Source organism: Trichomycterus rosablanca, chromosome 9, assembly GCF_030014385.1.
Source record: "Trichomycterus rosablanca isolate fTriRos1 chromosome 9, fTriRos1.hap1, whole genome shotgun sequence".
Taxonomy (NCBI): domain Eukaryota; kingdom Metazoa; phylum Chordata; class Actinopteri; order Siluriformes; family Trichomycteridae; genus Trichomycterus; species Trichomycterus rosablanca.
Window position 1 is genome coordinate 4,865,560 of NC_085996.1, and position 25,917 is coordinate 4,891,476.

At 43.2% G+C, this 25,917-nt stretch overlaps 1 protein-coding gene across 1 annotated transcript in view; it reads left to right on the plus strand.

The window, feature by feature from the left end:
• The window catches only part of col12a1b (collagen, type XII, alpha 1b), a 119,966-nt gene that overhangs the window by 16,991 nt on the left and 77,058 nt on the right, over window positions 1–25,917 (plus strand). Inside the window, exons 7-13 of the mRNA XM_063001716.1 lie at window positions 451–615; window positions 1,041–1,214; window positions 2,435–2,725; window positions 3,471–4,073; window positions 5,014–5,292; window positions 8,003–8,275; window positions 25,212–25,481. Coding sequence (XP_062857786.1) covers window positions 451–615; window positions 1,041–1,214; window positions 2,435–2,725; window positions 3,471–4,073; window positions 5,014–5,292; window positions 8,003–8,275; window positions 25,212–25,481 — 2,055 coding nt within the window. The remainder of the gene's footprint in view (window positions 1–450; window positions 616–1,040; window positions 1,215–2,434; window positions 2,726–3,470; window positions 4,074–5,013; window positions 5,293–8,002; window positions 8,276–25,211; window positions 25,482–25,917) is intronic.

Consider the following 25,917-nt stretch of genomic DNA (forward strand, 5'->3'; position numbering starts at 1 on the left):
GATAATAAAAGGCTATCTTATCTTATCTTATCTTTCATAACTGCTGCAGTTATGACCCCTGCTGGCTGATTGAGGGGAAAACTGGGATTGGTGCGTGACTCTCCGTGCGCAATACTGATCTCTATATGGTGCAGGTGAAAAGAAGTAGTCAGTAATACATACAGTACATAGTCCTCAGTCAGGAGTACAGGTGTTCAGCAGTAGAAGTAAAATGCGGTCGAGTGATTGGATATGACTAAATTGGAAAAAAAATGGGAAAAAGACAATCCCAACACCCTGGTGTCTGAGTACTTTCAATACATTAGAGATAGGAGGTAAGTATAGAAGCATGAGTCGAAGTGGGTAGTGAGCAGAGTCCAGCTGATCCTCAGTGAGCCTGTCCTGTTATCGACACAAACAGACGCCGCGTTTCATATCTATTTTCCCTCATTTGTGTTCTTTTCTGAACAGGCGCCGGCTTGGACTACGTGTTCAGGAACGCCTTCAGCGAAACCGCCGGTGCCAGGAGAGGATTCCCCAAGGTGGCGGTGGTTATCACGGGCGGAATGTCGCGGGACTCAGTGGTGGAAAACGCTAGAAGACTGATGAACAGCGGCGTCGAAATCTTCACTCTGGGTACGTAAGAGTTCCACGCCGTCTTTTAAATGTCCATTATGGAATTCCGCTCTCCGAACGTCTCCCAGGACGCAGAAAAATAAGAAGTGAAGTCTGATCGGACGGGTTTCTTGGCACTGGGGTAGTTTTCTAGCCGGGGTGGAAAAATGATCTGCCCCGAAATGTTTTCCACCAAGCTGACCTCCAGCTACTCAAAAAAAAACAAATAAAAAAAAGTGGGAAATGACAAGCCGCCGGGGAGAAAGAACGGACTTTGGTTGGCATCGATTGGTTCTTTAAAGACCTTCAGAAGAAATTACAGGCCGCATTTTCAGACTTCAAAGCACGACAGAGGAAACTTCCTGCAACCTTCTGCGCATATTTCTCAACAAATGTCGTTTTTAACTCATAATAATAGTAATAATATTGTTTTCCATACCGATCAGGCATCAAGAACGCAGACGTGGACGAGCTGAGACGGATGGCGTCCGCCCCCCACGGCACGCACGTGTACTCCGTCTCTAATTACGAGCAGATCAAGAGCGTCCAGAAGGATCTCATCACGCAGGTCTGCGCCGGCGTGGAGAACCAGCTGATCCCCACCGACAGCGTCCGGGAAGGTAAAAGCCGCCCAGATGTAACATAAACAAACAAATAAAGTCACGAGCGAGCGTTTGAAGCGGACGCTCGGAGGTGCACGTGACGGGATTTTGTTTTCGAGCTGGTAGAAATGTGGCGCGCACATGTGAACACCAGCAGGGCATCGTTATCATTATTATTCTAAAAAACGTGCCGTGCCAGGTTTTTGGGAGTCGGTAACAGTACCAGTGCCAGTTTCATCACCCACATTCATTTCTAACTACACTATGGACACAAGTATTGGGACACCCGCTTCTAATTATTAACATCATGTGTTTCAGCCACGGCAGTTACTAACAGGTGTATTAGATCAGTTATATAAGGGAAATGTTCCAAGTTTGACAGGGTGCCAATCCTGTGGAGGGCACTGACCATACCTCAGATGTTGCTAATCATGTCTGTGTAGACACCTGGTTGGTCGATCTTAGGGGCGGTGGGCCTGCATTATGAACCACTGTGCAACCAGAGTGCATAATCAGCTTATTGTGGGTTTTCTAGAAATCGGCTGATTAATACTGGTCTATAAGCTGTAAATAATTGTATTTATTGGCATGTTATTATTATTATTATCATTATTATTTCTGTAATTATTATTATTAATATTATTATTATTCCTTCTATTATTATTATTAGTATAATAATAATAATTATTATTATTATTTCTTCTATTATTATTATTATTATTAATATTATTATTATATTATTATTATTATTTCTTCTATTATTATTATTATTATTATTATTATTATTATTCATTTTATTATTATTATTATTAATATTATTATTATTATTATTATTCCTTCTATTATTATTATTATTATTATTTCTGATATTATTATTAATATTTTTGTTATTATTATTAATACTATGATTATTATTCCTGCTCTTATTATTATTATTTTTTTCCTGTTATTATTACTATTCCTGCTATTATTGTTATTATTATTAATATTATTATTATTCCTGCTATTATTATTATTATTAATAATAATAATAATAATAATTATTATTATTATTACTATTATTATTACTATTACTGCTATTATTATTATTATTATTATTATTACTATTATTATTATTATTACTGCTACCATTATTATTGTTATTATTTATTTATTTATTCATCCATTTCAGAAATGTGTTTCACTAAGATCTAAAAGCTTTCCCGGCCTGATAACCCAATTCCATCTTTCCCTTGCAGTGGTCGAACCCGCCTCGAGCCTGGAGGTGAAAGAGACCTCGTCCAAATCCATGCGCCTGTCCTGGGTGGCCTCGGCGGGCGACGTGAGCGGCTACAAGCTACAGCTGATACCCTTGGCGGCCGGGGGCAAGCGGCAGGAGCTTTACGTGGGTCCCACCCAGACGGCGGTGAACGTCAGGGACCTCTCGCCCGACACCGACTATCAGATCAGTCTGTTCGCCCTGAAGGGACTGAACCCCAGCGAGCCGGTCGTGATCATGGAGAAGACCGAACCTCTGAAAGTATCGCTGGGTGAGAACGCGACACCACTGTGCGCGCAGCCGACGTAGCCTAGAGACTTAGCTTAGCGTGGAGGAGTGGGGGATAGCACAGAAAATATTTGCTTTTTTTGACTCCCGACATTGTTGGGGATGAAATCGCAGCCAGACGTCCACCAGCACATTCAGACGCCTCGACCAGCCAACTTTTGAGCGTCCTCCCTCCGTCAGACATGGCTGATTGTGTCTGTTGGATGCCTGGTCAGGTCGATAGCACTGCTGAGATCTGCTATATATCAGTTATAAACAACAGTTTAGGGAAGGCCCTTCCCTGTTCCCTGCGCACAAAGCATAATAGCACAGAGCCCTGACCTCAATCCCACTAAACAGCCGTACAAACGCTCTTTTGAAGGAATGGGCACAAATTCCCACAGACATGCTTCAAAGTCTGGTGAGAAGCCTTCTCAGAAGAGCGGCTGTTACTCTAGATTGCTCATGGTCAGGTGTCCAAATACTTTTGGCCCTATAGTTATATACAGGGACATTGTAGCCTAGTAGTTAAGATACTGGACTAGTAATCAGAAAGTTGCTGGTTCAAGCCCTATTACGGCCAGGTTGCTGCTGTTGGGCCCCTGAGCAAGGCCCTTAAACCTCAATAGCTCAGACTGTAGACAGTCACAGTACTGTAAGTCACTTTGGATAAAGACGTCTGTAGTTTATAATGACTAACTGGTCAGTGAGCCTTGAAGTAACTGACCTCTGACCCTCTTGTTTTCCAGAATGTTCTCTTGGCGTGGACGTCCAGGCCGACGTCGTCCTCCTGGTCGACGGATCGTACAGTATCGGACTGGCCAACTTCGCCAAAGTCCGATCTTTCCTGGAGTACCTGGTGAACTCGTTCGACATCGGGCCGAACAAGGTCCAGATCAGCCTGGTGCAGTACAGCCGGGACACGCACACCGAGTTCTACCTGAACACCCACCACAACCTGGACGCCGCCATCAGGGCCGTCAGGACCTTCCCCTACAGAGGGGGCTCCACCAACACCGGCAAGGCCATGACCTACGTCCGGGAGAAGATCTTCGTCTCGGGCCGCGGCGCCCGCGACAACGTGCCTCGCCTGACCATCCTCATCACCGACGGCAAGTCCTCGGACGCCTTCAAAGATCCCGCCACCAGGCTGAGGAACGCCGACGTGGAGATCTTCGCCGTGGGCGTGAAGGACGCCGTGAGGTCCGAGCTGGAGGCCATCGCCAACCCTCCGGCCGACACCCACGTCTTCACCGTGGAGGATTTCGACGCCTTCCAGAGGATCTCCAAGGAGCTGACGCAGGCCATCTGTCTGCGCATCGAGCAGGAGCTCCAGAACATCAAGAAGAGGAGTGAGTAGATCTTCTTTTTAAAGCTTCCAAAAGTATTCGGACGCCCATTCAGTTAACAAAAAAAATCCAAAACATTTGTATGGCTGGTCAAGAAAGCCCCCGTTGATGTTCCAGTTCATTCCAAAGCTGTTCAGTAGAGCTGAGGTCAGGACTTTTCTTCATGTCATGCTGGAACTGGAAAGGACCTTCCCTAAACTGTTGCTGCAAGGTTGGAAGCATCATTTTACCTAGAAGTGGTGTCCCAACACTTTTGTCCATATAGTGTATGTTTTGTTTGGTAGACCTCCTGGAAATATACTCAGTCGTCCAAAAGTTTTTGGACACCCTTAATACCCTAATATGAAATCTATAGTATGAAGTAAATTATAATCCTCTAACACTGTGTCAACAGTTTAGGGAAGGTCCCTACCTGTTTCAGCATGACTGAGCCCATGAAAATATAAAGCCTGATCGAACGTAAACAGTGTCATTTGTGTTCCAGGACTTTCAGTCTCAATCGTTCGGTCTAGGGTTTCCTCCAGAACTTGGCAAAAGACAACTGTTCCATGTACAGCCAGCACTAAAAGTATTGGGACACTCCTTATTATTTTTAAATTAAGAAATTATATAGGTGCAACTTTGCAGCAGCAGTTTAGGGAAGGCTCGGTTTAAAGAATGAACCGGAACATCAGCTGAGCCTTTCGTGACTAACATCCAGCCATGCAGATGTTCTTTTAACTGAACAGGCACAAATTCCCACAGACATACTATAAAGTCTTGTATGAGTCTTGTATGAAAAAAGCTTCTAGTTAAGAAGATCACATATAGGTCACAATACAGTTTAAATGGAACGTCCAGCAAGCTCATGGTCAGGCGTCCAAATACTTTTGGTCAAATGGTGCAATTTAAAGCTCATTGAATCACTGAATCAGAACCCTGACTCTATGAATCACGTTTGCAGGTCTGCTCCCGCCTACGTCTCTCAGCTTCTCCGAGATCAGCTCCCGAAGCTTCAGGGCCACGTGGGACACGGACGCGGCTGACGTGGAGGCGTACCTGGTGCAGTTCAGGCCCGCCGACGATCCCAGCGCCGGCTACGTCTCCATCTCGGTACCAGGAGACACCACCACGACCAAGCTGGTCCACCTCACTCCCCTCACCAAGTATGAGGTCAACGTCTACGCCCAGTACGATAAAGGAGACAGTTTCCCTCTCACTGGCTTCGAGACCACTCTGGAAGGTCAGTTTAATCTCTCAGTGTAAATCACAGACCTGCAGCTCCAGGTGACCACCTCCTTGTTTCTACACTCACTGTCCATTTTATCAGCTCCACTTACCATATAGAAGCACTTTGTAGTTCTACAATTACTGACTGTAGTCCATCTGATTCTGATTCTGATTCTGTTTCTCTACCCTACTGCAGAGCAGGTATTATTTAGGTGGTGGATCATCCTCAGCACTGCAGTGACACTGACATGGTGGTGGTGTGTTAGTGTGTGTTGTGCTGGTATGAGTGGATCAGACACAGCAGCACTGCTGGAGTTTTTAAACACCTCACTGTCACTGCTGGACTGAGAATAGTCCACCAACCAAAAATATCCAGCCAAAAGCGCCCCGTGGGCAGCGTCCTGTGACCACTGATGAAGGTCTAGAAGATGACCGACTCAAACAGCAGCAATAGATGAGCGATCGTCTCTGACTTTACATCTACAAGGTGGACCAACTAGGTAGGCGTGTCTAATAGAGTGGACAGTGAGTGGACACTGTGTTTAAAAACTCCAGCAGTGCTGCTGTGTCTGATTCACTCATACCAGCACAACACACACTAACACACCAGCACCATGTCAGTGTCACTGCAGTGCTGAGAATCATCCACCACCTAAATAATACCTGCTCTGTGGTGGTCCTGTGGAGGTCTTGACCATTGAAGAACAGGGTGAAAAAGGGCCAACAAAGCATGTAGAGAAACAGATGGACTACAGTCAGTAATTGTAGAACTACAAAGTGCTTCTATATGGTAAGTGGAGCTGATGAAATGGACAGTGAGTGTAGAAACAAGGAGGTGGTTTTAATGTTATGGCTGATCGGTGTATTAAATGAGCTATCGGCCAGTCGGGCATCTACAGGTCCACACAGGCACGAATGGCTGTACCCGAAGGTTTGTGGAACCGGATCCACACCATTGAGGTGAGGTAAAAAAGGATCGAAGTCTGCAGGTTCCATGTTGGTGTGTAACACTCACTCACTCTAACAGCTGTCAGCCACCAGTCACACCAGTAACACTTCACATTAGGGATGGATATTGGATAAACTTGGATTTGACCCCAAAATCTGCATATCCAATTAGTTTTTTAGTTAACCCCCTGCCCCCCCCCATCCACGCCACGCCCCTCTGTCGTTGCAGAGAGAGGACCCGTCCAGAACCTCCGCGTTTCCGAAGAGACCACCACCAGTTTCCGCGTGTCCTGGAAGGCGGCCCCCGGAGACGTGGTGAGATACAGGCTGACCTTTTTGCTGTGAGGCGACAGTGCTACCCACCTAGGGTGGTAATACAGAGGAATTTTATTTATTTATTTATCTTTCCTTTCATGTTTTTTTGGGTGACCGTATCTCGTCTGTTTGATGCTCCAGATGTGGCGTGAAGGACTTAGGGACGAGCGGAACACGTCCTCGCAGCAGCCGCAGTGTTTAGATTTCACTCTGCCCGGGGTTAAAGATGCCGAAACCGAGGAAGTGACGCCCGCTGACAAATATCAGGGAGGATTTATGGAAATAAACAAACAAAGAAAAAATATTTCCATTCGCCTGAGCGATGGAATTCCGGGCGGTTGTTAGCATTACTCAGCGCGCTCAGGGTGTATTCCAGCTGTTCCGAACTTCCAGCTGTGATGTTTAACTTCTGTTATGGCAAAAATATTTCTTTATGAGTTTTTTGTGATGCGGACGGAAAAAACACGTCTTTCCTGATGCCGCGTTCGGACGTGAATAAACTGATAATAAATGTGTAATATTTCATCGTGTTATGGTTTCGGAGAGCCACAAATCTTAGGAATGCGTTTTATCTAATCATAGATGATGAGAACAAACAAAATGAGTTTTACTATTTTAATTCTGCCCTGTAAAAGACGCCCTGATTGGTCTTTGGATCCTTCATGGACCGTCGTAAGGAGGAGATGAAGTCCAAGCATCTCCCTAAAGCCAGACGTTGTTGCTGAACATTTACATTGTAGGCATTTAGCAGACGCCTGTATCCAAAGCGACTTATATTACAGTTACAGTATACAGTCTGAGGGTTAAGGGCCTTGCTCAAGGGCCCAACAGCAGCAACCTGGCACTGGTGGGGCTTGAACCTAGTCCAGTACCTTAACCACTAGGCTACATCTTACCCATCTTTGTGTCTCTGCTTGGGTTTCAAGATAGAAAACATGAGCAAGAAGCTCCTCAGCCCATGGTAATATAAAGCTTGCTTGACTGTGGACACTAAAAGCTCTCTTTCAGAGGCTTCTAATTCATAGCAGAGCTGTTTTTTAGGTGGTTTAGGAACTACATCTGCTTATCTCAGTATGAGGTTACAGTTTGTTTGTTTTTTTGTCATTTCCTGACCTTGGCATAGAGACCACTGTTCCATGTACTGTTTATCCTGTGCCTTAGAGACAAGGAGATTAGGAGACCATGACATTGTAGAACTTTCCATCCTGATGAATGAATGATACGAATTGTCGTCTGTATATTTTTTACTTAAATTTTTACTTCATTTTAATGGTTTACCGCCCTGGTCAGGGTAGCGGTGGGTCTGTTGAAGCCTGACTGGTTGATAACATTGCTGGGGATTCGAACCCTTGATCTCGACAGTAGTGGGGTAGCGCCTCAATACACGCAGTACTTATCAGTTATTGTTACCCAGAGTCATGGGTCTATGTCACACTAACCGCCCGTCTTTGTTTCTGCAGAACGAGGCTCCCCACAGAACCTGCGAGTTTTCGACGAGGGGATGAACTCCATGCAGGTGGCGTGGGACGCGGCGCCGGGCGGGGTCCAGCAGTACGTGGTTTCCTATCAGCCGACCGAGGGCGGAGAACTGAAGGAGGTGGCGGTGAGGAGAGAGAACACGGCCACTCCCCTCACCGACCTGCAGCCCGGCACCGAATACCAGATCGCTGTCCGAGCTCAGTACTCCTCCGGCCTGGGTCATCCGCTGGAGGGCACTGGCACCACGCTCGATGGTGAGTGGAGAAGGTTATTGGGTCTAAGTGTGTATAGTTTTGTTTGGTGTGTTGACGGGAGTAAAGAACAGGGTCCAGCTCGGGCCCAATACAAAAGTCCCCCAAAACAAGGTCCAAGAAAGGAAGATTACATATATTTTACAAATATAAGGTCTGAGTGTGGTCAAATATCAAAATTCTACTGTTAGTAGTTCCAGTAAAAGGGTCTAATTAGGTTTTGTTCTAATAACATGTACTAATAAGGTTTTTTGATCCAATAACAGGGTCTAATTAGGTTTTGTTCTAATAACAAGGTCTAATAAGGTTATTTGTTCCAATAACAGGGTCTAATTAGGTTATTTGATCCAATAACAGGGTCTAATTAGGTTATTTGATCCAATAACAGGGTCTAATTAGGTTATTTGATCCAATAACAGGGTCTAATTAGGTTATTTGATCCAATAACAGGGTCTAATTAGGTTATTTGATCCAATAACAGGGTCTAATTAGGTTATTTGATCCAATAACAGGGTCTAATTAGGTTCTTTAATCCAATAACAGGGTCTAATTAGGTTATTTGATCCAATAACAGGGTCTAATTAGGTTATTTGATCCAATAACAGGGTCTAATTAGGTTCTTTAATCCAATAACAGGGTCTAATTAGGTTATTTGATCCAATAACAGGGTCTAATTAGGTTATTTTATCCAATAACAGGGTCTAATTAGGTTATTTGATCCAATAACAGGGTCTAATTAGGTTCTTTAATCCAATAACAGGGTTCAATTAGGTTATCTGGTCCAATAACGGGGTTAATTAGATTATTTAATCCAATAACAGGGTTCAATTAGGTTATTTGGTCCAATAACAGGGTCTAATTAGGTTATTTGTTTCGATTAAAGAGTCTAATTAGGTTATTTGTGTCAATAACAGGGTCTAATCAGGTTATCTGTTCCGATTAAAGAGTTTAATTAGGTTTTTTGATCCAATAACAGGGTCTAATTAGGTTCTTTAATCCAATAACAGGGTCTAATTAGGTTCTTTAATCCAATAACAGGGTCTAATTAGGTTATTTGATCCAATAACAGGGTCTAATTAGGTTCTTTGATCCAATAACAGGGTCTAATTAGGTTCTTTAATCCAATAACAGGGTCTAATTAGGTTATTTGATCCAATAACAGGGTCTAATTAGGTTATTTGATCCAATAACAGGGTCTAATTAGGTTTTTTGATCCAATAACAGGGTCTAATTAGGTTCTTTAATCCAATAACAGGGTCTAATTAGGTTCTTTAATCCAATAACAGGGTCTAATTAGGTTATTTGATCCAATAACAGGGTCTAATTAGGTTCTTTGATCCAATAACAGGGTCTAATTAGGTTCTTTAATCCAATAACAGGGTCTAATTAGGTTCTTTAATCCAATAACAGGGTCTAATTAGGTTATTTGATCCAATAACAGGTTCTAATTAGGTTCTTTGATCCAATAACAGGGTCTAATTAGGTTCTTTAATCCAATAACAGGGTCTAATTAGGTTCTTTAATCCAATAACAGGGTCTAATTAGGTTATTTGATCCAATAACAGGGTCTGATTAGGATCCACAACTTAACTCTGACATAAATAAGGTACAAATCTGTCTGAAAAGGTTCCACAACCAAAGTTTAGGTCCAAGTAGAGGTCATTACTAAAGGTCTTACAAAAATAGGTTCCTAATAGTGTCCATGGGCAAAAATAGGGTCCAGATCAGGTCTAAAGATGTTAAATACATTATCAAAGGTAGCGTCCACTACCAAATTGTCCCAAAAGGTTTGTTGTGTTTGATGAGTGAGGGTCTACTACAAAGAGCAACATCAATGAAGGGTCCACCAAAGTCCATGTGTGGTCTAAAGACGTCAAAACCTTTAATCGAAGTATCCAAGAAGGTTGGGTCTCCAGCAGTAAACTACCAACTGTCCACCCAAAGTAGGGTCCTGACCAAAGTCTTCAAAACATCCCTTATTTGGTATGAAGCATCAGGAGATGATTAAATGAGCTGCTACCAAACATCGTGTTTTTATAATCCAGAACATTAATGGAGTACAAAACCTTTGCTTCTAATAAATTAGACGGGTTCACTCTGTCCTCAGTTGAGCTCGTTAGCCGTTTCCAAATGGCGTGTTCAGATTCCAGTCCAGATTTTCCTTCAGGATGATAAAGTGCTGCTCGTGTGTCGGACGCCGAGGGTCTGTTTTAAAGCGCTGACCTCGCGTAAGATGAGAAGAGTCTGAGCTCAGACATCTGGAGCTTTCATGAAGGTACAGGTCGGATCGTTGACCCCGGGGAGGGTCGCCCACAGACCCGCAGCTCCCGGATGACAAAAACACAGCTTCCTGACGGTCCAAATGAAATAACCAGGACACGAATTGTGCTGAACCATCGCTGTTAGTGTCTGAGGGCGTCGGGTTCAGTCTCAGAGTTGGCTTTCTCTGAGCTTAAGTGATTCAGCATTCACTTGGATGTATGGACGTGGACGTACGTGTGGTTTCTCCGAGTGCTCCTCTGGTGCTCCTGTCTGGATAGCAGTAGTTGCTACGGTGGGCTACATTGTGTATTTTGGCGGTTAGACTATGGGGAGTCGCGCCAACGCTGAGAAAATGTGCAGTCTGGTTTTTATGGCTTCTTCGCTTCAGCGGTAACCAAACTTTTCAACAGACGCATATTATTTTCAAACCGTTCTGATTCTCAGGGTCCTGCTTCCATTCTCACTTCAGTCTCTGTCCTCTGGTTTCACAAAACATACCAGTATGGTATTTGCCCACTCTGAATTGCCCATAGCTGTGATCCAGTCCCTGTGATGGACCAGGGTTCTGTCCAGGATGTATTATTGCTGTACGTCTAGCATTTCCCAAAAGAGTCGAAGGCTGACGGTCCCTTCCACCTGTCGTACACGTGAGCGTTCGGAACTGTGATTCGAATCATTCGACTCCTTATCATTCCAGTGAGTCACGTTAAATGATTCTGCGATTCATTTTTGCTGAATCGTGTAAGTAAGAACATTACACAAGAGAGAAGCTTCGGTCTGCAATCGTTCTCAGCACTCTGGTGGATGGAGTAGCTGGTTTGTCAGGTTTGGTTACAGTCCAACTTAGGTCCAACAGTCCAACTTACAGTCCAATCCAGGTTTTTTGAGGTGTTGATTAGTGCACCTCATGTAGAATCCTGTCTGGGGCAGCAGAAAGAAGACATACCACCACAAACAGCTTGGCGCTGGGTCTCAACACCACAATCAGTACAAAAGTTGGAAATGTTGTAAAGAGCAGTAAATGATTCCTTCATTTGTTTAAGTAAATGAAGTATTATTTAACTACATTTGTTAGGCTGGTTGAAGAAGCTAGCTACTAAATATTAATAAAGGGTTTGCGTATGTGAATATTATTGGCTAACGGGCATTCTGAGAATAAACTCAGAGCTACAAAAGGGTCTAGACGTCATTTCCACTCCTATTAAATGCTCGATACGCCTCGTGACCTGTTATTTCTTTTTTTGTTATGTTCGTGAAGTGAATCCGGGGTCGGTCTGGGTGTCGGATCGATGAGAGTAGCGTGAAATGTAACGTGAAGTCCTTCACTCGTTGTTTTTACCGGTGCTGCACCCATGGCTGTACTCTAGTTCGGGTGGAGCTGGAATTTGGCCTGGCCAGGCATGAAGTCTGCATTAGCGCGGTGATAGTAGTGCTAGCGGAGGGGGTGGGCCACGGCTATGATTCACTTTCCTCGCTTTCCGCGGTGTGGCGGACCTTGTGAGGACTTGCCCGGAATTCGGCGAATCTGTCCTCGAGCTCGGCCTGACGATGAAGAGTCTGAGCTTCTACCTTCCGTCGGTTTGTTCATCCGGATGGATCAGATCCGACTGAATCAGCAGACGAAGCGTTTTTATTAATAAATAAAACAAACGCAGAGTTTCTTTCTGCAAATGAAGAAAATCTGGGGAAAGTGTTGGACCGGACGGGATGCTTACATAATCGGCTAACCACACAGCTGCTGGATCTGAGATCAAGTAAATACGGAAAAAAAATCGGTTCAGTTCAGAGATGCTTTGACGTCTAACTTCCAGCAAGACGAACCAGACTCTCCAGCGAGCGCACTCCGGCACGTCCTCGCTTCTTGGATTGCGCTGGATGTTTAAATGGACTTTGACCTCATGAGCCGTCCCCCATCCAAAAGCGGTGATATCATGGATAGTTTACACAATCCAGTAAACATAAATTTGCTGGAAAAGAAATTAAGCAGAGGTTCAGTGAGAACAGATTTGGCCGTTTCGGACTGTTTTTTTTCCAGAAGTGAAAAAAGAAATAAATTCTCTGGATTAGTCCAGTTACTGCTAGTGAAAATAATCTTCCTCTGTCAGTTCTGAGCTTTTTCATTAAATAGAATGAGCGTATCCCAGCGCTTTCCCGTCATTTGGGTTGCAGTGGCTGTTACAGAGCGACCCGCGGTGCCTCCGTCCATCCAAGATCTGTGATCTCATAGAAAACTTGCACAATCCAGTAAAGCAGATTCTGTTGGAATAGAAATCGAGTCCCTGCTGCGTGGCTTCCAGAAGAAATGAAGGCTTGTGCAAAAGTGAGGAGTCGGATTTTGGTTCCTTTCTCTTGGCCCTGCACGGCAGCCTCTACGTTCATGATGGTGTGAAGCTTGATTGACTGTGGACAGTGACACCTCTGTTATATCAGCTTCTTATTCACGGCTCTTCTTATTCTTTTAGCTTCTTAATACATTGAATATTTAGCATTTGACCTTTTATCCAAAGCAACCTACAATTCTGACTAAATACAATTTGAGCATTACATTTACATTTACGTTTTTCGGCATTTAGCAGACGCTCTTATCCAGAGTGACTTACAGAAGAGCTTCCATAGTAAACATTTAATAACTCTAGTTTAAGTAAACAACAGTCCAAGAACACAAATCTGCTGAAACCCTGTTAGAACCAAAGTGTTTTTTTTAAAGAAATGAAAGAGCGTTAGTTAGGGTTAGGGGTTAGTAAGTAAGTACAAGTCAGCTTAAGTGTTTAGTAAAGAGGTGATGAAGGTTTTTAATCGTTTTTTAAAGACAGCGAGAGACTCAGATGTTCGGACAGACAGAGGAAGTTCGTTCCACTACTTGGGTACCAGTATAGCCGTGATGCTGATGCTCGTCTTCCTCTAGTCCTGGGTGGAAGATCAAGTCGAGCGAGACTAGTGGCTCGGAGGTTGCGTGGTACTGAGCGGGGTTTGATTAGACCACGAAGGTAGCTTGAGGCTGCTCCATTTTTGGCTTTGTAGACAAACATCAGTGTTTTTTAAATTGAATGCGTGCAGCTACAGGAAGCCAGTGAAGAGAACGCAGCAGTGGGGTGATGTGGCAGTGTTTAGGTTGGTTAAAAACCAGCAATTAATGGCCCAACAGTGGCAACTTGGCAGTGGTTTGCCTTGAACCAGCAACCTAGTACCAGGCTCTTCTTTTTCTTTAAACTTCTTAAAACATTTAATATTTAACATTAACTTAAAATTGGTACCTTAAACAAGAAGTGGCATTCAGCAAACGCTTTTATTCCAAGCAACTTATAATTGGGACTAAATACAGTTCGGTTCAAGCATTTAAGGGCCCAATAGTGGTAACTTGGCAAGGGTGGGGCTTGAACAAGCAACCAGTTACTAGTCCAGTACCTTAACCCCTTAGCTTCCACTGACTTACTTTGAAAGGAATGAGCTGCTGATAATGTCCTGTGGAGTCCAGGGGTCTGCCTGAAAACCTCGCTCTCTCTCTATACATACACCTTTCCCATCATCCTACACTCCCGAGAAGAAGGAACATTGTAGCCTAGTGGTTAAGGTACTGGACTAGTAATCAACCCTTAACCCTCCATTGCTTACACTGTATACTGTCCCAGTACTTTAAGCCGCCTTGGATAAGGGCGTCTGCTAAATGCCGAAAATGTAAGTGTAAAATTAGAAGGCGGCATGTCTAAATTCTTAGATTCCTCAACCAACGGAGTTCTTTTCAAATGTAAATAAATTCTGATTGATGTTTAATCTGTATTATGGTGCAGGAGTGTCGTTTATTTGTAAATTCGGGCTCGTCAGGGACAGTTTAAGCGTTTTCGGTACACGGAGGGAGACGTTTGCTGGCGTGCTAGCAGGTTGTGCCGCCTCAACCCATTGGTTTGAACGGCATGAGGCTAACTGTGTTAGTTTAGTAAGCTAAAACTGCGGTGGAATCGCTGTCTGAATAATCTGAATTATGAGTTCCGTGTCTTATTAGAATCCTCTCTACTGAGGCAGCTGATCAGGTAGGTAGTAGGGAGCAGGGCGGGTCAATAGGTTTTTGAACAGACCCAATAGCCTTTATTTTTTAGTACATGGGGTTGCTGGAATCCATCAGAGCCTCCTTAAAGATGGGCAACACCTACATTTAGTTGCCTAAAGCTTTTCGACTACCCCTCAGATTGTATCGTAGATAAAGGCTCCTGAGGTCAAAGGCCTTCTTATCACTCAATCATTTCTAAGTAACGAGGCAGCGCTGGATAAACTCACAGCCTCTATTTAGCGTCTTTACTGTGAGATGTAAGATACAAAAAGCCTCCATTACATTACTTAGCTTGTGACTATTCAGTTTAAGGTCATAATTTGGCATAAATTGAACATTGGTGAGACCAAATCTATTAGAAAGGGGAAAAAGATCCTGCCAGTCGAAAACATTCCTCCCGTATAGCGTATTTTCATCCTCTGTGACATCCTCTGTTATCCAAACACGTAGAAGCTTCTGGAGTACGTTAGATCCCCGGTTTCATTCCTACATGTGGAATTTAGACATGAGAGTGTCTCTAATCTGGTCTGATAGCATCTCTTGGCTGGAGGATCCTGCCGAGGATCCAAAACAACTAAAAAACAACCTTGAAATATGTTGGAATACCTCAGCGCTCCGGTTTCTTTTTAATGTCTGGAAGCGAGAGGTGAACATTTCCCCGACACTCGAATAGATCAAAGCTGCTGACTCCTGCTCCATGTCATTTCTGGTACATCTTAAGTGCTGCGAGGTACGAAGATCAAAACTAATAAAAGAACCAAGTGTTTTGGAAGAAGATGGGAAAGTTCTGGAACGCACCGAGGCTTCTGTTTCTTTCTCTATTTAACATTTACGCCATTTAGCAGACGCTTTTATTTAAAGCCAGTCTGAGCACGCGAGGGTTAAGGGCCTTGCTGACCCGACAGTGGCAACTTGGTGGTGGTGGCGTCACTAATCCAGTACCCCAAACCCTATTGCCCTTCACAAAACCCTGACCTCAGCCCTACAGAACAGCTTTGGTATCAGTGCCCAGCCATTCGAATGACTCTTTTGACTGAATGGGCACAAATTCCCACAGATGTACACCATTTTTGATGTACACCATTCAAAGGTCTGTTAAGATCTATTAAGGTCTAGTAATGGCTGTTAAGGTCTATGAATGTCTGTTAAAGTCTATTGAGGTCTGTTAAGGTCTATTAAGGTCTGTTAAGGTCTTTTAAAGTCTATTAAGTTCTGTTAAGGTCTGTTAAGGTGTATTAAAGTCTATTAAGGTCTGTTAAGGTCTGTTAAAGTCTATTAAGTTCTGTTAAGGTCTGTTAAGGTGTTTTAAAGTCTGTTAAGGTCTGTTAAAGTCTATTAAGGTCTGTTAAGGTCTGTTAAGGTCTGTTAATGTGTATTAAAGTCTATTAAGTTCTGTTAAGGTCTGTTAAAGTCTATTAAGTTCTGTTAAGGTCTGTTAAGGTGTTTTAAAGTCTATTAAGGTCTGTTAAGGTCTGTTAAAGTCTATTAAGGTCTGTTAAGGTCTGTTAAGGTCTGTTAATGTGTATTAAAGTCTATTAAGTTCTGTTAAGGTCTGTTAAAGTCTATTAAGTTCTGTTAAGGTGTTTTAAAGTCTATTAAGGTCTGTTAAGGTCTGTTAAAGTCTATTAAGGTCTGTTAAGGTCTGTTAAGGTCTGTTAAGGTCTGTTAATGTGTATTAAAGTCTATTAAGTTCTGTTAAGGTCTGTTAAAGTCTATTAAGGCCTGTTAAAGAAACCTCCTCAGAAGAGTGGCTGGTTCTAGCTCTATTTTATTAGCATTTGTTTTTAAAACGGGACGTCCAACAAGCTGATGGTCGGGTGTCCGAATACTTTTGGCCATATAGTGTATCTAAGAATGGTCGGTCATTTTTTCACACTTTTAGATCTTTAGTATTAGATACTCACTGTTAGCCAGGCCATAATTTCCAGAACACTTTGGTGTATCTGCTGCTTTTCCCTCTCTGCTAAATACCTTTTAGTTTCTGTTTTTCTTCACTCTTGAACGCCAGGCCGGGAAGCGTCTGCTCCCATCGCACCTCCACTTAGTTCCAGAGGATTTATGGTTTCCTGAATCGTGCGAGATCTCCACACGATCGCAGATCACGGGTGAAAAATGGCAAAGGGGTTCTTAAACATCCACTTCAATTACAGGGAGTTCAGGAGTTTGCTGGAACGTCTGTGTCTTCCTTCACTTTTATGAAGAAGTAAACACCAATCGCACGCCATCCGTCAGTTTAAGTATCTGAGAAGTGCAAAGATATTTTGGAAGCTTTGAACCGATGAGCCAAAACATTAGGACCACCTGGCTAATATGAGGTCAAACCAGCTCAAACCCAGAGAAACTGTGGGGTCTGTCTGAAAACCTAGCGAGCTGCCTTGCTGCCTACCTGATCAGCTGCCTCAGTAGAGAGGATTCTAATAAGACATCAAACTCATAGGCAGATTATTTAGAAGCACTAATTAGACTTAGACTCGTTATTCAGTGGGATTATCACTCAGAATTATAAGGCGCCTCAGTAGGAGCATTTTAAGGAATCTAAGAATTTAGACATGCCCTCTTCTCGGGAGTATAGGATGATGTAAAATGCGTCTGTGTAGAGAGAAAGCTGCCTGAAAATATCAGGTCATTACGAGAGCTGTGATGAAGCTACTGAAACTGACTTTTGTATAGAAGACGCCTCGGGTCAGATTTCCAGAAGGGTAAAATGAACCGTAGGCTTTGACGTATCCCAGGCCTCCCTCACTGCTCAGAGAACAAAAGATGTTTAGGAGTGCTTTGACCTTTTGTACCTTCGTCCATCCAGGAGATTTAATCTCAGTGATGCAGAGACGTTTCCTCACCCGACCTCGTCAAGTAAAGCGATACACACATTCTCCTGAGATTCTCCAGAACCCCTGGGAGTTTGGGATAATAATAGGTGTTCAGGGAGAGTCTGACCCCCGTCGGTGCGTCTGGAGCACGCTGCCGGGGCGTGCACGGGCTTGTCGACCGCGAGAGGCCTCCTAAAATACGTATCTGCAGGCTACAAAGGGTCCGCCGAGAGGCCATCACTGTCAGGATTAATTGGTGACGTCTTTCTTAACGTCGCCGCCCTGCGGTGGGCAAAAACTGATCTAATTACTCTGTCAGGAATTAAAGGGATCAAAGCCAAATTGCTTGGGGTTGAGAAGAACTGCAGAATGTTCCGTGTAGTGGTTTGTGATACTCCCAGTCCTCAGGCCTGGAAAACGTCTCGGGTTGACGCCGCACCTTCATTCTAGCTGTCATTATTAATGAATTAATAAGGTACACAGACCGTATAGGAGCTCTTTAAGGTGCGCAGATTAGTCAAAACATTAGCACCACCACTGTTGCCTCCACAGAACGTCTGAAGGAGTCTTGTGGTATCTGGTACCAAAACAGTACCAAACTTCTGGATCAACACCATCTTGGAGCATTGCTCCCATGTCCAGTTCTGAAGCCTGCAATGCAGAAAAACACTGCATCTGGCAACCCGTTCAAGGAGCTCCGTTCAATCCTTTTGTCTTTCCATTAAACCACAGCCTGTTTTTACACGCCCGCCATCAAAGATCTCCAGACTCCTTTTAAATGTTTTAAAAGACCTTTAAATAAATTGTCAAACGCGTCTTGGATCAGTCACATCACCTGATCCCATAACAAACCATTAAAACCATCAGAAACTCTGGGAAACCAGCAACAGTTTCCATTCTTTCCATCAACAAGCTACTCAGAGAACGAAAAGCAGACCAGGTGGCTTGGAATCTCCTGATATTCGACCACGTGTGGAAAATACGCCTCTGATTTATCGCTGCTCTTGCTCACGTTGCCTAAATGAAAGCAGCCTCACACAGACGGGTTTGATTCACTGTATTGTGACATGTTTATCTCACTACCTGAATGGCATCAGCGAGTCTTGGCCACCCAACCACCAGTCAGCAGTTCCTGGCTTGTCCCTTTTCTGACCACTGTTGGTGGGTGCGCACCATGGCTTCCTGTGAGCAACCCAATCATCTGACCATAAAGGTTTGACCATTATGTAGGCAGTTGGTACTGGACTAGTAATTGAAAGGTCACTGGTTCGAGCCCCACTACTACCAGGTTGCCACTGATTGACCTTTGAGCAACCCTCAAGACTCTCATCCTGACCCTCATATGCACATTCCTTTAAAGATGGTCCTAATGTTTTGGCTCATCATTGTATATCTAGTACACAATGTTCAGGGTGGCACGTTGGCGTCCAAACAGGATTTGATTTCACCAGTTCCCACACTTGCCAACATGGTGGGAATAGTCTACCAGTGAGCAATATGCATTCAACAGTGACCACTGGTCAGAAACGTTCAAGAATATTGCTGTTACCTTGTTAATGTGAGTAAATAGTTCACATAATTTGAGTTTTAGATGAACCCGGTGTTATCTGATATCTCGGCTGCTGGAATCTTAGCTGACCGGGCTTGGTAAGGGACCGTCAGTGGTGGTTTGCAGGCTTTGGTCATTAAGTAGGTCCATTAACCTCTCCAGATGGCTGACCTGCTGCTCTGACCCCAACTTACCTCCGAGCAATGGCATCCTGTGTCCAAAACAAACCCTCCTTCTCAGTATAGTCATGAAAGGGTTGAGTTCAGGACCTTTAAAAGCTTTATTTTAGCCTCACACACTCCAGAGCATTGGTTCAAAACACTCCAGAGCACAGTAGGTTCAGTGTAGTTGGGGTTTGATTGGCTCACCTCTTCCCGTTTAAACTCTGCTAGCTGGTTATTGAGGCCACAGGATAAAACCATCAGTCTTTATTTCATATTTTTATTCCTCCTGGAGATTAGTAACACACTTCACTTCAGCTTTAAGGTGCTGATTTTGGAGCAGGGGGCGTTTTCTTTTCGCCGGCGGCGGCGTACAGATCGCTCGACTGTGACACCTTCAGCTCTCGATAATTCACGGCTGACTGATTTCTTTGCTTTTTCTAAGATTACATCTGACATTTCAGACAAATTTCCTTTCAGCAATAACGTGACAGTTCGGGGTTTTTTCTGAACTTGGAAGAGAAACGATCGTTCGTACGATTTTTCTTGCGACCTGAAGTTTTTTAGGAATCGAGCCAAGTGACATTTCTGACTGAAACTCGATGATCCGTTTATTAAGATCAGTATCAAAACGTCGATATATTGTTTGTGGTTCAGTTTGAATAAATAATTAAATTCTGAAGATGCCACGATGTTCAAATCTGTTCCAAGTGAACTTTTAACCTCGCCTCTGTACTCACTGAGCACTTTATTAGGTACAACTGTCTGGTACTTGTGTTGTATTGCACAGACCCAATCATCCAAACCCCCACTGACCAGGTGATGTTTGGATAACTGACCATTCCATTCATGTCATGACATGACAGTGGCTGGCCGGTTGATAGTACATCTGAGATTATAATTCAGAGCTGGAGAGCTCTGTGGAGTGGTGGGAGCTCTGGAGCAGCAGCACTAACCTTGCTTGCTATTTTTCTAGTTTCTTGGCCTGGTTGTGTCTGTGTGGGTGCCTGGCTGGTCAATAGCACAGCTGAGATTCAAACTCAGAGCTGGAGATCTCAGTGGTGGTTGAAGCCCTGAGCTAAGAGCTAGAGATCTTAGTGGTTTTGGAAGCCCTGAAGAGAAAGAGCTGTTTTCTCAGTTTCCTGGCCTTGTTGTGTCTGTGTGGGCGCTTGGCTGGTCCATAGCACAGCTGAGATTTGAACTCAGAGCTGGAGATCTCAGCCAGCTTGCTGTTTTCCCAATTTCCTGGCCTTGTCGCCTGGCTGGTCAATAGCACATCTGAGATTCAAAGGTTTTGGGAGCCCTAGAGAGAGAAAGAGCTATTTTTTACTGTTTTCTGGCCTTGTCGTGTCTGTATAATAATAATAATTATACATTTTATTTTAATAGCGCTTTCCAAGATTTTCCAAGATACTGTATGGGCGCCTGGCTGGTCAATAGCACAGCTGAGATTGGAACTCAGAACTGGAGATCTCAGTGGTGTTGGGAGCCCTAGAGAAATAGCTGTTTTCTTGGTTTCCTGGCCTTGTTGTGTCTGTGTGGGCACCTGGTTGACATTCAAACTCAGAGCTGGAGATCTTAGTGATGATTGAAGCCCTGGAGCAAGAGCCCTAACCTTGCTTGCTATTTCCCAGTTTCTGTGATTTTGGGAGCCCCAGAGAGAGATATTTTTTCCTGGCTTTGTTGTGTCTGTTTGACACCTGGCTGGTCGATAGCTCAGCTGAGATTCAAAGGTTTTGGGAGCCCTAGAGAGAGAAAGAGCTATTTTTACTGTTTTCTGGCCTTGTCGTGTCTGTATAATAATAATAATTATACATTTTATTTTAATAGCGCTTTCCAAGATTTTCCAAGATACTGTATGGGCGCCTGGCTGGTCAATAGCACAGCTGAGATTGGAACTTAGAACTGGACATCTCAGTGGTGTTGGGAGCCCTAGAGAAATAGCTGTTTTCTTAGTTTCCTGGCCTTGTTGTGTCTGTGTGGGCACCTGGCTGGTCGATAGCTCAACCTTGAATTTTTGACCTTTCGTGACCCTGAAAGCTTACGTGATGGTAACTGCTGGTTCTCATTTGTGAATTTAAAGCCTCTTTCAGAGCTAACAGTCGTGCCTAATTTCTGTAGAACCTTTTATATCTGAAGAGGATACGACGCAGCCTCGCGGTTTCACGGATAACCAGAGCAGAGCATCGTGGCACAAAAACGACCCCTGATATTCCATTCCTGCGCTTGTTTTCTCCGAGTATCCGCGTCCGTGACGGCCTGGGGCGCGTCTCTAATACGCAGGGATCCTCGCTCTGATTTTATTTCATGCTAGCGAAGGAGCCGAGTGGAATCGAGAGATCGGTTATTGCATTAGGAACTCGAACCCGAGTCTGTACACCGAGTTTACGTGGCAAACGCGATTAAGACGGATGAGGGTGGAGGACAAACATCTAAAACACAGAGAAGCTTCCAGCTCGAATGAAGCCACGTGCTGAAGGACGTGCACCCAAACATTAGGATCGGCTCCAAATAGTGAGCACGGTGTCGAGCGAGGTATTAATCAGGTTTAAAAAAATACCGCTTCATCTGATTGAGCTCTAGGTGGCGCTCTTACATAAAACAAATCTTAAATGAAGTTTGGACAACCCTTTAGAGTGATGGAGGTTCCTCACAGTACCCGTGTTGAATGCAGCAGATCTGATCAGCAATAAGACGAATGGTTATGGGTTGAATCCCCAAACAGGCAGCAGTGGTCAGTACCCACTGATGGTGCTCCAAGTAGGGACAACCTCAAACCTTAGATGGATGGTTGGGTGTCCGTGTGAGAAGATATGAAGTCTTTGGAGCTTGGTAGAGACCGACAGAAGATCACGAGGCTCATCATGCTGAAGGCGCCTACATTGGGCACGTTGAAGTGGGACGAATCCCTTTTTCTCCAGGAGTATGTGGACGGTACCTGTGGAACATTTACCCCAGGTGGAGATGCACCAGGATGCCCAGTAAGGAGCTAGTTTGGGCACGTTGAAGCAATAGAAGGTCGACTAGTGGGACGAGTCTCTTTTTCTCCAGGAGATCATGTGGACGGTACCTGTGGAACATTTACCAGAGGAAGTAGATGATGATGACTGGTGTTGGGCTAGTTTATGAGACTGCTGCACCACCTAGACACTCTTTTAAAGGATATTTAAGGCTTGGTGGTCCAGTTTTAGGGGTCTGGGATCATTTATTATCCTTATTGCCTTCCATGTGACGTCTTATATGGTCTCTTCATGTTCTTGGGAGCTTCCTTGGTTAAGCAAGCTTGAGGATCTACAGTTTTTAATGACTGTTCTTCACCAAAGGCTCTGGGAACCTACATAACTTGTTTGGCATGACGTCAAGTACTGTCTGATGGATTCATCTTTATCTAGGATTCAGTCATCCTGGAGCTGACCATGCCAATGGAACGTATTCAAAACAACCGATCTTTTGGCGCAGCGTGGGTCCTGACATCCTTGGGTTGATCCTTTCCTCCGGTCTCATAGGTTTCCTCCCAAAAATATCTAAAAGGTGAATTGATTTTTTCTGTAGGTCTGTAGAAAAGCGCTGCATCTGGCAACCCTCTAAGGAGCACCATCCAATCCTTCTGTCTTCCCATTAAACCACAGTCTGTTTTTACACGGCCACCATCAAAGTTCTCCAGACTCCTTTTAAATGTCTAAGATGTGTCTAGGATTAGTCACATGACCTGGTTACGCGTGTTCTATTTCTATCCCATCACAAACCATTAAAACCATCAGAAGCTCTGGGAAATCAGTAACGGTTTCCATTCTTTCCATCAACAACAAGAAGCTGCACAGAGAATGAAAAGCAGACCAGGTGGCCTGGACTCTCCTGATATTCAAACACGTGTGGAAAAAAACGCTGCTGATTTATCGCTGAACCAGAGCGGTTAGGAAAGTCGTGCGGCGGCTCCGCTGACGGGAACGCCGGTGGCATTTTCCACGTGAGATCCGAGACGATCCCGAACCCTTCCGTGCCTGCGGCCCAGACTGCTGAAGCTCTTAAAAAACAGAGGTGGTAAGATGGCAGCCAGCGGACGAGACGTTTCGGAGACGTTCCTGCCTCCGCACGTGTGCAGTTAAAGGAGAGGAAATGAATGAACGATGCCAGAGCTGGAGAGGAATGCGAACAGAACGGGGGAATATTGTGTGTGATGGATTATTGTTGGAGTGGAAATCGGAAAAATTTAGTCTGAAATCCGACCGAGTCGACTCGCTCATCTGTGAAAATGAAGCAAGAGCTTAGAGGAAATTAAACACTCCTGTACCTCTCAGAACAAAATACCACGTCCTTCTATCTCTGTAGGGTATTTTTACCTCATAGTTCATTATCTGAACTGATAATCGCCCAGGTTTTACTTTTAACGACTCGTTTGTTTTATTTTAGCTAAAAAATTTCAAGATTGCTTCAGATTTTCAGCTCTTTGTATTAAAAATATCTGAGAAATAATTCAAACTATTTATTTTCTATTGAATTTAGTCATTTGTTTTACTGATATTAGTAAAATATGCAAATGAAAGCAAATAATAGAGGAAGAGAATGTTGGGACATTTTTTAAATGCAGTAAAAGAATCTTTATTTAAGTGATGGAAGTAAAAAAAGCATTTCCAGTGTTTTCACTGATCAGTTTCATTGTTTTTATTGTATTAATTGTAAATATAAAAACATTTAGAACCTTCAGTTGCAACAAAGGCAAAATAAGAGTGAAAGGTCTATATAATATTTAAAATATACAGTTTTAAAACGTTCCACAGTGAAGAGGTAAGGGAATCATAACTGGTGATAAAAAGTGGATCTACCAAGGGACCAGAGTCTGTACAAGCAGTGATGGGTCGTGGTTCACCACTGTGTTCCAAACTTAATAAGAGAATTGTCAATCAGAAATGTTTTAAAAGAACATTCTCAACACAAGATTGCAAATAATTTAGGTCCTTCACCGTCTACCGTACATAATATTGTGAAAAGATTCAGGCTGCAAGCCTTAAAAAATACTATAGTAATCAAATGGCAGTAAAAGATGTATTTAAAGTATATATTTAAGTTTGTAATATTAGAAAATTGTCATAATTGCACTGTAATGTAACAGTTTCTGTAATAATATTGTAATAACACTAGCATAATACTGTAAAGTACTATAATATTACTATAATAATATCATAAAAAACTGTAATAATACTATAAAGTACTTTAATACTAGTACAATAACATTATAACTCTATGAAATACTATTAAAATAATGTCATTACTTAATACTATTATATGCTATACATACTATACAAATACTTTAATGTTACTGTAATAATACTATAGCAATACTATAAAATATCAAGTACTATAAATGATTATAGAAGTTTTATAAAATACTATGAAGTATTATAGAAATAACATAAAAACACTGTAGCTAATATGATTGTTAGAACTGTGATCTTTACAGAGAAATATTTGAACACCTGAGCAGTAAAGCTAAAATGTAAAAGGAAAAAATTTAATATTTGTCACAAGGGTGTCACTAGTGAAGTAAAAAGAAATTAATTATACAGTTAGCAGGCAAAGTTCCATGTTAGCAGTCTGACTAGCTGGTTATTTAACGGCTCTTTTTGTGTTTGTGTGTAGTAAAATGTTTAAATTTTAACCAGAGTGTGTGTTTCGTTAACCAGAGTGTGTGTTTCGTTAACCAGAGTGTGTGTTTCGTTAACCAGAGTGTGTGTTTCGTTAACCAGAGTGTGTGTTTCGTTAACCAGAGTGTGTGTTTCGTTAACCGGAGTGTGTTAACCGGAGTGTGTGTTTTGTTGACAGAGCTCGGAGTGTGTTAACCGGAGTGTGTTAACCAGAGTGTGTGTTTCGTTAACCAGAGTGTGTGTTTTGTTAACCAGAGTGTGTGTTTTGTTAACCAGAGTGTGTGTTTCGTTAACCGGAGTGTGTTAACCGGAGTGTGTGTTTTGTTGACAGAGCTCGGAGTGTGTTAACCGGAGTGTGTGTTTCGTTAACCAGAGTGTGTGTTTTGTTAACCGGAGTGTGTTAACCTGAGTATGTGTTTTGTTAACCGGAGTGTGTGTTTCGTTAACCGGAGTCTGTGTTCTGTTGACAGAGCTCGGCTCCCCGAGAGATCTAATAACCAGCGACGTGACCGAGTCCAGCTTCATGGTGTCGTGGTCAGCCGCCCCGGGTCGGGTCAGGCAATACCGCGTCCGCTGGAAGTCTGAGTTCAGTGACGAGTCGGGGGAGACGACTGTTCCAGGAGACGTGACCAGCACCCTGCTGGAGGGTCTGAGCCCTGAAACGCGCTACCAAGTGTCCGTGTTCGCCTCCTACAGTCTTGGAGAGGGAGAGCCGCTGGTGGGAGGAGAGACCACTGACGGTAGGTACACACAGCTATAACTGACTGTCAGGGTTCAGGGTTCTTAACTGGACGCTATGTACCTCACAGATCAGCCTGTCAAAGTCTTTATACAGTAAGAACAAAGTACATGAAAGAGTCTTTTTGTCAAGGTTGGGAGAAAAAGACAAACTTTTGCCTTTAACTAAAATACATTTTTACTTTAATATTACTGCAATAATACTCTAATAATATCATCAATACTATACAAATACTTTAATATAGTACTATAGAAATACGATAAAAATACAATAAAGAACTGTAGAAATACTGTAAAATACTACAAAATACCTTAGAAATACTGTAAAATACTACAAAGTACCATAGAAATAATGTAAAATACTGTAAAGTACTATAGAATTACTGTAAAACATTATAAAGTACTGTAGAATTACTATAAAATACTACAAAGTACTAT